This window comes from Grampus griseus (genome assembly GCF_964374135.1).
Source record: "Grampus griseus genome assembly, chromosome: 13".
Classification (NCBI taxonomy): domain Eukaryota; kingdom Metazoa; phylum Chordata; class Mammalia; order Artiodactyla; family Delphinidae; genus Grampus; species Grampus griseus.
The window spans coordinates 66,502,745-66,518,220 of NC_139007.1; the positions used below are offsets into that span (position 1 = coordinate 66,502,745).

Below are 15,476 nucleotides of genomic sequence, written 5' to 3' on the forward strand. Positions count from 1 at the left end.
CATGTTCAAGTGGGGTTTACCCCAGGAATGAAAAGTTTTTTTAACTGTCGAAAACCAATTAATGTAATTCAACTAGATTAATGGAATAAAGGAAAAAAATCACCTAGTCATCCTAATAGATGCGGATAAAAGCATTTGATTACATAACACCCATTTATAATGAAACAAACAAACAAAACCCCAAATCTCTCACTGTAAAATGGAACTAGCTAAACTTGATGAAAAGCATCTAAAAATACCTACAGGAAATATCCTATTTAATAGTGGAAGAATGAATAATTTCCCATATAATCGGGAAAAAAGGTAAGGATGTGTACTTTTACCACTTTTGTTTAACATTGAACTGAAGGCCAATAAGACTAAACAAAACAAAAATTACATGTATATTTAATATATACTTATTCAATAAATGCAGTAAGACAAAAAATAGAAGATATACAGATTAGAAACGAAGAAATATCATCTTTAGTCACAGACATAATCATGTAAATAAAAAATTCTAAAGGATGTGCTAAAAGTTACTAGAATTTGTAATTAAGTTATCAAGATTGAAAGTTCTGTAGAGCAATAAAAAATGAAATTTAAATTTTAAAAATAAGATTTACAATATTATTCATTAAGTATGAAACGGGTAGAGATAAATTTTACAACAGATATGCTAAACCTGTACAATGAAAACTACAAAATGGTGTTGAGAGAAATTAAAGATGTTAGGGCTTCCCTGGTGGCGCAGTGATTAAGAATCACCTGCCAATGCAGGGGACACGGGTTCGAGCCCTGGTCCAGGAAGATCCCACATGCCGTGGAGCAACTAAGCCCATGTGCCACAACTACTGAGCCTGCGCTCTAGAGTCCATGAGCCAGAGCTACTGAAGCCTGCGTGCCTAGAGCCCATGCTCTGCAACAAGAGAAGCCATCGCAATGAGAGGCCCATGCACAGCAACGAAGAGTAGCCCCCGCTCACTGAAAATAGAGAAAAACCCATGCACAGCAATGAAGACCCAACGCAACCAAAAATAAATAAAATAAAATAAAATAATTTATTTAAAACAAGAAATTAAAGATGTTTTAAATAAGTGGAACAATAAACCAAGTTCATGGTTTAGAGACCTTAATCTTTTATAACTTCGGTCACTCAAAATTGATGTGTAAATCCAATACAATCCCAGTCAAAATCCCAGAAAGCTTTTGTAGAAATTCATAAGCTGCTTTTAAATTTTATATGGGATACAAAAGACCTAGAATAGCCAACATGATTTTGAAAAAGTAAAAGTAGACGACTTACATTATGTATTCTCAAAACTTACTACAAAGGTACAATAATCAAAACAGAGTAGGGTTGGTATGCAGATAGGCATGTTGATTACAGGAACAATAGAGACCAAAAATAGTTCAGCACATATATAGTTGTTGTTTCTTTTAATTCTCCAATTTAATTCAATGGTGCTGGAACAACCAGATATCCATGTTGAAAAAAATAAAAAGCATTTTTTTACCTTTACCCCTGTCTCAGCCATGCATGTGTAAATGGACCTGGCCAAGTCATTGGTCATCTCTTTCAGTCTTCTGATAGCAACTGTAGGGGAAAAAAACAACTCTATTTTAGGGGATGCTAAACAATCAGAATGTGAGTCTCATATACTGGAAGACAAATTTCTACCATAGAGAGTGTACCCAAAAGAGACAGCTATAGGTATATACTACCCTCATTACATTGGTTGAGACCTGTCATTTCCCATCAAAATATTGGTGACCACAATCAGAATAGAAAGTTTTGCTGTGAGAAGACCACGAGTACACTGGAGTCCAGGGAATGGTGCAGAACATTTACCTTTTCCCACCAAAACACCAGTCAGTTCTGGTCTCTCTCCCTTTTCTTCTTCCTGTGGTTGCTCCTATCCCCTATCTCTGCCCTCCCCTAACTTGCCAAGATTCTAGCCCCAACCTGGAGGGTGACATCAGGTCCTTCAGCAACTGATCAGAGTTGGATGGAAGAGAGTTAGGTCCTTCTTCATAGTAAAATATCAGTAAATTCTTAATTGTAAATCATCAACCAGAAAAATCATCTTCATGTTGTTAATATTTACCTTGTTTACACTCATACTTACTAGCTGTGACCTGGTGCAAGTTAAACAAATTCTATGTGTCTCATTTTTCTCACTTGTAAAATAATGAAAATGATAACACCTTCTTTGCAGGGTTGTAGTAAAGATTAAATGATTTAAAGTAACTAGAAACATGCCCGATACACAGTAGATACTTGGCAAACTGCTAGCTAGTTATTCTTGCTTTGTTGTGGCACGGAAGAGGTGGAACAATTCATATTTGGTGAACTTAATTTCAGTAGCAGGAAGTGCAGTTTCTGACCAAGGCAATCAGGCTAGAGGATCTGACTTGAAGAGAGTGGAGAAGGCTTAAAACATCAGCCATGTACTGATGATTCACTAGGGCACTGGCCCTCAAACTTGAGTGTGCCAATTTACTAAAGACCTTTTAAAAATACTGGTATTTAGGATCCAACTCAGAACAGTTAAATCCGTAAGCCTGGGCGGGGGTACCTAGACATGAGCTTTAAAAAAATTTCTGGGTTGGGGCTTCCCTGGTGGCACAATGGTTGAGAATCTGCCTGCCAATGCAGGGGACAGGGGTTCGAGCCCTGGTCTGGGAAGATTCCACATGCCGCGGAGCAACTGGGCCCGTGAGCCACAACTACTGAGCCTGCGCGTCTGGAGCCTGTGCTCTGCCGCGACAGCGAGAGGCCCGCGCACCTCGATGAAGAGTGGCCCCCGCTCGCTGCAACTAGAGAAAGCTCTCGCACAGCAACGAAGACCCAACACAACCAAAAATAAATAAATTAATTAATTAATTAAAAAAATTTTTCTGGGGTGAACTTTAAGGACAACCACAGTTGAGAATCAAGAACTAATAGGAAAGCATAAATGAGACATCATAAGGACAGAGAGATGATTCTGCTTTGCTTCATTAATTTCTCTACCAATCTAGCAACTTCTGACTGGATAGTGGGAATAGAGCAGGAGAAAGAAACCATACTATCTTTGTCTGTTCCAGCTGCTATAACAAAACACCACAGACTGGGCAGCTTATAAACAACAGAAATCTATTTCTCACAGTTCTGAAAGCTGGATGGTCAAGTTCAGGTGCCAGCATGGTCAGGTTCTGGTGGGAGCCCTCTTCCAAGCTGAGGACTGCTGATTTCTCATTGTATCTGCAAATGGTGGAAGGGCAAGCTAGCTCTCTGGGGTCTCTTTTACAAGGGTATTAATTAATCTGATTCATGAGGGTTCTGTCTGAATGACCTAATCATATGCCAAGGGCCCCACCTCCTAATATCATCACCTTGGGCATTCAGTTTCAACATATGAATTTTGGGGAGACACAAATATTCAGTCCATAGTACATACGTTCTCAACTGGTAATGAATGTGTTGCTGAAATTGGGGAGAATACAGAACTCAAGTTTCTTGTAAAACAGGTAGCCCGCTAACTAAGGTGATGTACTCTGCAAAAAGGGATAGACAAAAATGTGGACTGGAGACAACACAAGGACACAGAGTAGGTTCTGCTGAGCTTGGGGGTGGGGATAGGGTGGAGTGTTGATCAGAAAATAGTAGGCAGAGGGAAATTTCAGAGCTTGAGATCTTGTTTCTTGGAGATGGTGTGATTCCAATGAAAACCAGTTTTAAGATGAACTCTCAAAACTGGGGAGTGAGATAAAATAAAGAAATAAAGATTAAGGTTACTGGAGGAGGTAAATAAAGTGTAAAGTCCTGATAGCATGGGCTGGAGAGGAGAGAAAAAGAACTGATGACGTCACTGATGGTAGAAGGAAAAGTTGATGCCTACCTACAGTGGTATGAGTTGGCAGCATTGAGCAAGAACTACTACCTGAACGCCTTATCTGTGCATTGACAAGATAGTAGCTGTCAAATGACTTTGCAAATCTCTCATTACTCTCCAGAAACAAACGATCTACAAATTATTCATTCACTAGTGTATATGCTCTCCAGCTCAGAACAAAAGCTCAATTTTCTTCAAGCTTAATGTGTTAGTATTTATGTTGAAAAAGTAACTGATTATTTTATCCAATGTGCCCATACAGAAGAGTGTGATTTAAAATGGAAACACATCATCTCTCATCTTACAAGAATTGAATTTAAAGTTTCTAAAATTAGAAAAGCTTCTATGGACGCTATTAATATAATCTGAGGTACTGCAAACGATAATTCCTGAAGGATGCCAAAGGCAATTCATGTCTTTACCTTTTCTCCCAATCAACAAACATTATTTTCTTTTTGTGTTTCCCTTTCTACCCATCCTTCAGCCACAAAAGGCGGGTAGAGGCTGGAAACAGAAGAGAAATAAAACAAAATCTCTTCTCCCTCCGGCCAGCGGCCAGCAGGGAGCGCTAGTGCCATAGGCGGTATCACAGCCAAGCTGCTCCACCTCCTCTGGGCTCTATAACTGCTACAAGCCAGGCGCACTGAGGTTGTCCCTGCTGGGAACCCGTAGTTGCCTCGACGTTGCTGAGCAACGGGAAAATGGGCGGGATTTGCCTGCGTGTTAGTGCGCGCACCCTCCCAGACGGAAGCGGAAGTGTCGGTGGCCGGCGAGTAAGAAGGGCTTGTTCCTGGAGTGGAGATGGCGGCCCTTGCTCCTCTCCCCCCGCTGCCCCCGCTGCCTCCACAGTTTAAGAGCATACAGCATCATCTGAGGACGGCTCAGGAGCATGACAAGCGGGACCCTGTGGTGGCCTATTACTGTGAGTCTTTCCGAGTCGCCGCGGCCCTACTTACCCTCCGGGGCCCACACACCACCCCCTGGTTCTTAAGGCAGGCCCCGCTCCCCTAGCTTTAGATCTGAGCTTTGACCTCTGACCTGCCCTGGGAATCCCTTGGGGCCCCTCCCTCCTCAGGGATCTCCACCTTCTCTCCGCCCCCTCGAAGGCCCCAGAAAGGCAAAACTTCAAAAGGACCATGGTGTCCACGACCTACCCAGTCTTGTGCTTAAATATTTTTAAACAATATTTGGGCTCATGAACTCTGGAACACACTGTTCTAAGGGTTTTTTTCTGCGTGTACACACAAGAGGCTCCTATCGCCAGCAGGGAATCCTGATAATAACCTGGGTAGCTAAGTAATTGAGTTGGAGCTAAAACGAAGGTAAGTGTCCCAAAGACAGTAGTGATGTGGACAAAAGGAAGATTGACTAGTTGAAACTGTAGTAATAAGTGCACGTGAATTAGGACAACATGCAAGCGCATTCAAAAATTCATAAATGGAGAGTAGCTGCTACAAAACAAGCACTTGGATTTGTCCATTCCCCCTTCTGCATTCAAACTACCCTGTCCCACCAATGAGAATTTATAGTCTTGATTTTGAATAATACCTGGGGTTGAGACATTTGGTAGCAATAGTCTTGCTTTGGTTGACTGTGATGCTTATAATCTACAGGTGATGAAAAACACAGATTAAATTTATTGACACTTTTTCCTTTGCAGTGAAGAGAGTAGATCCGGTAAACTTTATTTCATATTCCATACTCTAATGTTACTGCAAATAAAACACGTGACTAAGCAACTATAAAGCTTCTGAAAAGGATTTTTAGCCTTGAGAAGCTCAATATAATGTGTCCTCTATTGTGGACGTTATAAGATTAGCTAAAAAATGGTCCACTGTCATCCCTGCCATACTCCAGGTGACCCCATTTTCATTTCTCAAATTGCAAGCCTCTTTCAAACCTCCACGTTCTTCACTGTCTTGGACCTTCTTCCTTTATTCTCCAATTGGCAAACTCCTTATGATTCAGGGTCTAACTCAAATGTCACCACTTCTGTGGGCAGTAAGTTGATTACTCTCAAGGCTTTACCTCAGCTTGTTCAAATCGTAGCAGCATTTTTCCATTATACTTGTTTTTGAGGTTCCTTAAGTAGGGACCATTAGTCTTTCATTCAGCTTGTATTTATTAAGATTCTACCTGTATGAGCATTACCAGGAACTGTGACTACAGTTCCTGCATTCATGGAACTTACATACTATGGGGTGGGGAGATTAAGCAATAAAATGAGTATATTATATAGAATATTAGAAGGTTACAAAGAAAAATAAAGCAGGGAAAGTATAGGGAGTACCAGGAGTAGGGTGGTAGGAAGTGAGGAAGGGATTTCATTTTTAGATTGGTCAGGGAGAGCTTCACTGGGTTCACATCTGAGCAAGACTTGAAAGGAGTGAAAGGCAGGCTTTGCATCACCGGGGAAAGAGTACTCTCCATAGAGGGGGTACACAAAAAAAGCACAAAAGTCTTGCTTGAAAGAGGATCAAGATGACCATTGTAACTGGAGTGATAGAGCAAGGAGAAAAACGATGTGATTAAAGTCAAAGAGGTTATCTCTTATAACAATGAAATAGGAACCCTTGATTCTGTGTAAAACTAATCCCTGTTTATGGGTTCTGTATTATATACCTTTGTGACTGCCCAGAGACCCTTTATTTCCCGTGTCATTATCTTCCCTCTTTTGCTGTTTCTTTCTAAACTTGCCCTAGTTTCCTTTATTTAAAAACTAAAAGGAGCTCTCACTGTGACATTCCCCTAAAGTTGCAGTCCTGTCTGCCCAGCCTCAAAGATAAGCTTGAAATAATTGTCTGTAGTTGTCTTTACATCCTTATCTAATAGAACTTTTTCAGCCCATTGTGGTCTGGTTTTCATGCCCATTATTTCACTGTAATTGCTCTCAGCAGGGTCATGAACAAACATTTTTATTGCTAAATCCAGGTGACACTTGAAAAATATTTTTGTTATGAAACATATGCATGTTAAAGAACATATATAATGTATGTAAGGAACAGTAAAATGAATGCTGATGTACTCACCATATTTGCTGCTATTAGACTTATATTTTTGCTGATCTGACGAGTGTGAAATGATGTCTCATTCGAGTGAAATTTGCAATTCACTGAGCCTTAATAAAGTTGAGCATCTTTTCATATTTTAATTAACCATTTGTGATTTCCTTTTGAAATACCTATTTATTGCTTTTGACAGTTTTTCTATTTCATTGTCTTTTCTTAATAATCTAGCTACTGATCCATTGGTATATGCGTTGTGATTGTCTTCTCCAAGTTTATAGTTTGATTTTTCACTTGATTTATGAAATCCTTTGATGTGCAAAAGTTTTAAATTTTAAAATATGGCCAATTTATTAATCTCTTCCTTATGGTTCATGTTCTGATTTTCTAGGCCTTGATTTCTTTTTGTGTACCTTATTTGGCACTTTGGCTTCCTGAGTTTGTAGGTTGGTGTCTTTCATTAAATTTAGAAAATTTTCTACTATCATCTGTTCAAGTACTGCTTCTCTGCTATCTCTATTCTCTCCTGCAGTTTTAATTAGGTATGTGTTGCATTTTTCTCCTTTAGCTTCTTTGTCTCTTAATGCTTTCATAGTTTGTATCCATTTTCTTTCTGTGCTACATTCTGTATAATTTCTTTAGGTCTGTGTTCACCTCCACATATCCTATTGTAGAACCCATCTGTTGAGTTTCTATTTCCATTTTTTATTTCTAGATGTTCTCATTTTGTTTTTAAATCAGCTAGCCATTTCTGATAATGTTTTGTTAACTGTGTTTTTAAAACACTCTTCTTTAAATGCTTTAAAAAATATTTACGTTTATATTTGCTGTCTGATAATTCCTGTGCATGTTATATTTTAGGTGTGATTCTGCTGTCTAACAGAAGATGGCTCATGATGACTTTTTCCCTTGTAATTTATGCTCTAGATGTACTAAACCAGTGCTCTTCAAACTTCAGTATGCAAATAATTCTATGGGAATCATTTTCACAGTTCTCAACTTCTGTATGTTTCTTTCCTGACAAAGTTCCTTTGGTCAAGGTAGCAAAGTAGTATGCTTCTTCCTTTTTTTAAAATCATATCCTGTTCTCAGTTGCCCTTCTCCTACTTTAAAGAAGAAGGACATACTCTGATGCCTCATTAGCATTTTTATGGTGTATTGCCCTGGAGAAGAAGGTGGAAAATACTCCAGGGTGTCCAGAAAAAAGGGACAGTTAAAATAAATTACTGGTATTAGTGAAACCTCAATTAAGGTATTAGGTAGAGCTTCGTATCTTTCTCTGTCTTATTTGGAAGAACACCAGTCAGAGCAAAGAGTAAGCTTTTATTTTAAAATGCTGGGCATGAGAAAGAAAGGATGTCAAAGGAACATTCTAACATATAACTTTTTATAAGGGGAGCGGGCAGGAGTGAAACTCAGAAGAAGAAGGAATTGTTCTTAGCTATTAGCAGCCATTGTTTGGTCATTTTGGATTTTATCCAGAGGAGTGCAGAGGGACAGTGTGCGACCAAGATCAAGTGCAAGATGGTGTGGAGAGGGTTAGCTGTGGGAACAAGGACATGAACGTACCACAGTGGAAACTTCTCTGTATTTCAGAGTCTCTTACACTTGTATGTATATATATTAAGGGTAACATCTCATGTTCAAAATTGGCCTGTGTTGAGGTGTTCTGAAGTTTCAAAATGGTAAGAGTTTTCATTATATGACCTTACCTTTTTGTTCTCTGTTCCTTACTAAAGTGTCATTCCGGAGGTAAGAAACAAAAGGGAAATGCTGAAGTGGGGCAGTGCCTTATTTCATCCAAGTCACAAGCTCATGTAAAGGTCTGTAGGATATCAAAATTTTAGAATTAGAATTCAGAAATGAGATGGGGCTTGCGGGGACATGTTAACATATTTATTTGAATTAGAGAAGTCATATTTTTCTGAAAAAAGTAAACCTCCAGTGGCTGATTGGTTTGGCTTTAACAGCTGGTTTTGCCATTTATGTAAAATGGTGGACATTCTCCTTAAATGAGGTAAATCTTTAGCTCTGAAGTGTTTTGTTTTTTCAGAAATACATTTAAAACAAGTGACAAAATTAAAATACTAAAAAATTTTTTTTCCTGCCAGCAGATGTTGAAATGAACAGTATTTCCGTTTTCCCAATCCTGTGTCACTGTCTTAGGATAAAAAGAAGCCTTTGAAAGAAAATGATGAGTCTTTCTTTATAAGATCTTTTCTGAATACTTCACAGGAATTGAGAGAATGAATACTCTAATGATGGGGTGACAGATTCTTTTCTAGTTTTAAAACAAATTTTCAGGCAGACCTAATTAAAATGTCAGCTAAGAGAGATTATTAACAATATTATTTGATGATAAGTGATGATGTGGTTTTTAGCCTATAACCCAGAAGGAATTTAAAGAATTCAGTGATTTTGCTGTGACAGAGCTTCCATTCACATCTGCTGCTTTATATGAATGAATTTTCTCCCTTGTTAAATTCATAAAAATGAACGTAGGAATAGAACCAATACTCTACCCTGGTTCATTATGAGGATAAATCATATTAATTCATAGATAGGCAGTTTAACTCATTATTTGATGCATTTCCAAGAAAATTGTAATATTTATACTTAATGATTATTAAAATAAATAATCATGTTGTCTTGATCAATTATACATAATAATAATTGCCAAAACTCAATTCCAGAAGAAATATTTTAACACATAGTAGCTTCTCTCATAGGAAATTTTGTCAAAATTTCAATTTTTATATCCTTTCTGTTGCAGAGCAGTATGATAGGATAATCAAGTAGGACTTTTGAGCATACAAATACATTTTTTTATAATAAAATTCTATAAAATAAGTAAATGGAAATATGGGTTAAAAGAAAATACACAGTATTATTTCTGACTCTTAAAAAAGCTTTTTGTATCTTAAAATAGATTATAATAGGTATCAAATTACTATGGTATTTACAGTTGAAAGAGTGATATAATTTTTAGATGTCAATATTTGATGTCGTACAGAAATTACATTTTTTTACCTGTTTAAACTTCTGATGAAAAGTGGTAGATGTCAACTGAAAAATGTGTGAAGGGATACATTTCTGTAAACTTAGAGCAAACAAAAATATTCTAAATTCCTAGAGCAACGAAGAATTTTTTGTGAGAAAAAAATTCAAGATTATTTTGCTAAAGTACTTGTTGATTTATAAAAGTTCCATATTTTCTTATTTCTGAGGCTTTATATATGTTGCTCTCTGCTTGGAATCCCCTCTGACTTCCTCTTAATCTAATTTATGCTTACGGACTCAGTACTTTTTGCAGATTGGTTTTCCTGACCTCATAGAATGGTCTAGAAATTGTTTCACATATGTCCCTCATCTTGATCACATTGTGTTATAACACTGTTATCTTTCTGTCTCCTGGATTCTCCTGGAGGACAGGGATTGATACCTTTTTTTCACCTGGCACATAATTGGCATTCATAAATATTTAATGAATGCCATTGTTCTAAATATTACGAATATTCCGTTCTTACTAGAATGTAAGCTCTGTGAGAGCAAGAAGTATGTCTTAGTTGAATCTCTTAACTCCTAATACGGTACCTAAGCCATGGTGGATAATTGTAAATTATGTAATTTACACGTAATATCTGTTGATTGAATAAATGAACTGTATGGTAATTCTTAGGTTTTTTACATGCTCTTACTACAGTAAGGAAACGTAATGAAAAGAATTTCAAAACACAGTATTTTATGACTTGTGGGTATTAGATTAAGTCATAGATATGTCATAGGATGTGCCCATTGTGCCTCCTCCTTTTCAGTATTTTGTGATTTCCAAAAATGATTTATATCTGGCCTTAATGGGAATTAAACATTTCTAAATTGTTTGATCTTTTATTTTTAAGTCAGGAATGAGTGTTGAAACACCATAGATCAAATTATTTTTTGACTAATATGCTTAGTGTTTACTTCTCTGAACCTTTTAATGTAGTAACTAATAACAAATTATTAAATTTACTCATATTTGGAACACCTCCTCATTCCTGGAAAGAATCCTATTAGATTTTTTTTCATTAAACTTTTTATTTTGAGATAATTGTAGATCCACATACAGTTGTGAGAAATAATACAGAAGATCCTGTGTGCCTTTTACCCATTGTGCCCCAATGGTAATATCTTGCAAAATTATAGTACAGTATCACAACCAGAATATTGACATTGACACAATCCACTAATCTGATTCAGACTTCCGTAGTTTTCCACGTATTCATTTACGTGTGCGTGTGTTTTTAGTTCTAAATAGTTTTGTCAGGTGTAGGTTCATGTATCCATCACCGTAGTGAAGATAGAGAGCAGTTTCCTAAGAAGAATCCTTCATGTTACCCTGTTACAGCCAGAACTTTATGTTTTGGGGGGAAGTTATTTTTTATATTTGTCAATTTACATTTTAAAAAATTCGACTTGAGCTAATGTTGATGTATTAAAGTTTTCTAGAATATCTTTCATATCTGTCAGATTTTCAAATTTATTAGTTAAAAATTACAAATTTAACCTTCCCATCCTTTCCTCGTACCTGTCACAATCAGCCAGTCATCGAACATTTAAAATTTTACTTATCTCCTTAGTTTCTCTGATATCATCCCCTCACCTTACATCTAAGCTATTGACATAGCTTCCTACCTTCTACTTCAAGCAGGTAATCCCTGTTGCTACTAAAAAGTTCTGCTTTAAATGCTTAGGGGAAAAAATGCAGAATAAAAGAATGATAAAGTTAACTAAACATTTAGGAATTGTATGTGACACAAACAGTACAATTAATTTATAAAAACATTGCATTAGGAAAAAATATTTCCAATAGATGAGAGACAAAGATGAGAGATCCAAGATCCAATAGATGAGAGCCAATATCCCTGATATATGAAACACTCATATAAATCCATTTAAAAAAAAAACAAAACTAAGATCCCCATAGATAAATGGACAAAGAATATGTATGTACTACTAAAGGAGAGAATACTAGTTATTAACATTCAGGTAAGTTAAAATGGCATACCTTTTTTGGACTATAAAGTTATAACTCAGTGCAAATGAGTATATGGTGAAATTTTCATTGATGTGGCTGTGTGAGTTGATTCATAGTTTTAGAAAGCATTTTGTCAGAGTGTATGGAATTGTAAAACTATCTGATGTTCAGTGATTCCAGTTTTGAAAAGCTTGTGCTTAGGAAATAATCACTAATATATTAAGAACTTTATGCAGAATTCTCTGAATGATTATTTATACATTTGTGGCAAGCTCAAAACAACCTAAATATATATCATTGTGGAAATGGTTAAGTAAGTTATGGTATATCCATTAGATAGAAAGTGATGTAATCATTTAAAAATTAGCATCTTTTGAAACATGGGAGAAAATTGATATAAAAGTACAGGATATAAAATTATATATATATACTATGATTTGAACTTTCTTATATGTACATACATACATACACTTGGAGAAGAAATTGTGGCTTTTAGGTTTATATATGGTTTTCTTTTGATTGTCTTTTTTTTAATGTTTTCTATTCTGTAAGTGGGCATGTCCCATAAATACTAAAAAACAAAAGCTTTATTGAAAGCAAAAATTTTTGTAAAGGTACTTGTGGTAGCTCCATCTGACTATCAGAAAAAATATAAGTGCCTTTAGGAACCACTTATGATTTGAACATGGCATCATCTTTTGTAGTTTTAATCAAACTGAATTTCATTCCGTTTCTAGAACCTCACTGGCTTTCTGTTGTCTCCAAGCTTTCCAACATTGTTCTCTCTCCCTTGGTACCTCTTCCCTTCCCTGCCATCCCCGCTTCATTTTTATCCTTTGGATACTAGCTTGAATGTCACTTTTTCTGGGAGACCTTCTCTTAAACTCCCTAGTTTTAAGGTGCATCATCTCTGTGTCCTCATTATGCCTTGTATGGCTTTACCTAATTGCTTTTCATTTGCCTATTTTGTCTTCTAGGTGGTAAACTTAAGAAGGCTGCACGCTGCTGGGAGCTCTTTATTCATTTACTGTACCAGGTAGTGCTAGGCCACTAGACATATTTACACAGTAAAGAATAGGTGCTCCAAAAATGTTAAATTGATCTGAATTTTAAGGCAGCTATGGTCCCTACAGGGAACTATGGCCTTATAGCTGTCACTGAATAAAGAGGCCAGATGACTAACATTTATGTAGCTCTTGGCATTAATAACAATACTTTTCTTCAGAGCATCGGATTTGAACCTTATAGTTATCCTGGTCCTTTTATTAGTAAGTGATGGAGCCAGGACCTGAATGACAGATTCTAGATGAGAAATGGTTATATGTAAAATTGTTGATAGTAGGTAGTAATTAGAATACCACTTACAGAGTGAAGGTAAAGGGACTAGTTAAATTGGTGAAAAAGAAAGGGGGAGCCAATGCAGTAATCTGGAAGATTCCTAATAAGTGGAAGGTAGAAATGGAGGACAGGCTTGATGCTATTAACATATCTCTGAGCTCTGTTATGTCTCTTCTTTTTTTTCCTTAATGAAGCCAGAAAATACTTGAGTCTCTACTAAACATGGGCACCATATGATAACTATTTTGATTCTGTGAAGTTTGGTGTTGTGGATAAAGCTAAAAGTAGAAAGATTCCTTCCTTTTAAATTTGCTTAAGTAACTAAATACATAAAGTTTCAAGTTTGTTTTTTTAAAGTTTCCTCTAGGGGGTGATATTGTACAGTTAATAGACATTCAGTGAAAGTGTACAAGTGTTCTTTCAGAGTCATGTTTATATGATCATAGGAAAATTAAATGTAGTTTTCAGGAAGTTGTAAATACATATGGTATATTTCATATACAAGATGTTATAAGATGCACAAGTGTAAATTTTTACTTTAGTTTAAAGGCCAAAAAATATTGGATTTTTTGCTTCATGGTGGATATTAGGATTAATAATCAGTTGCCTGTTAGTTTTTTGTTGTTACACAGAAATCGGATTTTTTTAATGACAGATAAGCTTAACTAAGCCAGTGAAGATAAGCAGTGGCTTTTTTTCTTTTCTTTTTTTTTTCTGTTTGCTGATTTCTGAACCTGTAACAATTAATTTGAGCCCATAGTCCTCTTATCTAAGTACTTATCATTTTTTATTATAAGCTGACTCGGGATACTTTACTGTAGCAATGACAGGTTAATAAATACGCACAGAAAGTTGGACTACTGGCTTATCCATTAGCACTCCATTCTTTTTGTTTTTGCAAACATATATGCAGACATGCATTTTATATCGTAAAATAGTCATTTTAATAATTACTCCTTTTTTTTTTTTTTTTTTTTTTTGTGGTACGCCTGTCACTGTTGTGGCCTCTCCTGTTGCGGAGCACAGGCTCCGGATGCGCAGGCTCAGCGGCCATGGCTCACGGGCCCAGCCGCTCCGCGGCATGTGGGATCTTCCCGGACCCGGGGCACGAACCCGTGTCCCCTGCATCGGCAAGTGGACTCTCAACCACTGCACCACCAGGGAAGCCCAATAATTACTCCTTTTTTGAGTAAAGTAAATCAGTTTGGTTTTAGACTCTTTCAACCTGTTTCTGAGGTTGAGGGGACAGGATCAGTGTGATCAAGTAACTTGTCCTTATCTGTCATTGTCTTATGTTTGGCACCCATGCAAGTTTAAATCATCTTTGATAAGATTCTTTTTTTTTTAATGACAATTATGATTGTTCAAAGTGAAAGCTTACATCCTCTTCAGCAGCACAGGTTTCAGTGCTTGATAAATTCTCACTTTCATTCAATTCATCATGTATTTTTCTGTGGCTTGTCCAGGTTTTTTGGTTTTTAGGTGTTTTTTAATCCCAGTTGTTTCTCTTTGGAAACACTTTGGAGTCCATTGTACCTCCACTGTGGGCTTATTAGATATTCCTCTTTGTTTTAGTATTTTTAATGGTTGCTCTAGCATTTACAGTAACTTATCACAGTCTACTATCATATAACACCTCACATATAAGTTAAGAACTTCACTTTCTTTTCTCCTGTCCTTCGCCTGTAGTTGTTATGTGTTTTATTTATACATATACCATAAACCCTAGAATATATTTTTTAACCATCCTTTTTAAAAAGATTCATAAAATGAGGAAATATAATTTTTAGTATATTCCCACATAATTACCATTTTTAGCACTCGTCATTCCTTTGTGTAGATTGTTTTAAATCTGGTATCATTTTCTTTCCTGTTGAAAAGTTTATCATTTCATTTGTAGGATTGCCACCAATTCTTTCAGCTTCTCTTTTGTGAAACAAGCTTTTATTTCATTCTCATTTTTGAAAGATATTTTTGCTGGTTAAAAATTTTAATTTGTCAATTGTATTTGCCACACCTCCCCACCTTTGGAGGGGAGGATTCCAATTACATGTATGTTAGAGCACTTGGTGTTTTCCCACACCTCACTGAAACTCCGGTTTTGTGTTTGTTTTTGTTTCTCTTTTCAATCCTTTTTCTCCCTGCTTTAAGTAGTTCCTATTGCTATGTTCTGAATTTCACTAATTTTTTCTTTTACGGTGTCTAAACTACTGTTAATCCTGTCCAGTAAATTTTTTATTTCAGATAGTGTATTTTTCA

The 15,476-nt window shown here is 36.4% G+C and overlaps 1 protein-coding gene across 2 annotated transcripts in view; it reads left to right on the forward strand.

The window, feature by feature from the left end:
• Positions 1-4,621: 4,621 nt before the first annotated feature.
• The window catches only part of VTA1 (vesicle trafficking 1), a 65,389-nt gene continuing 54,534 nt past the window's right edge, over positions 4,622-15,476 (forward strand). For both annotated transcript variants that reach the window (XM_082669427.1, XM_082669426.1), the window contains exon 1: positions 4,622-4,779. In XM_082669427.1, coding sequence (XP_082525553.1) covers positions 4,659-4,779 — 121 coding nt within the window. In that variant the 5' untranslated portion in view covers positions 4,622-4,658. The remainder of the gene's footprint in view (positions 4,780-15,476) is intronic.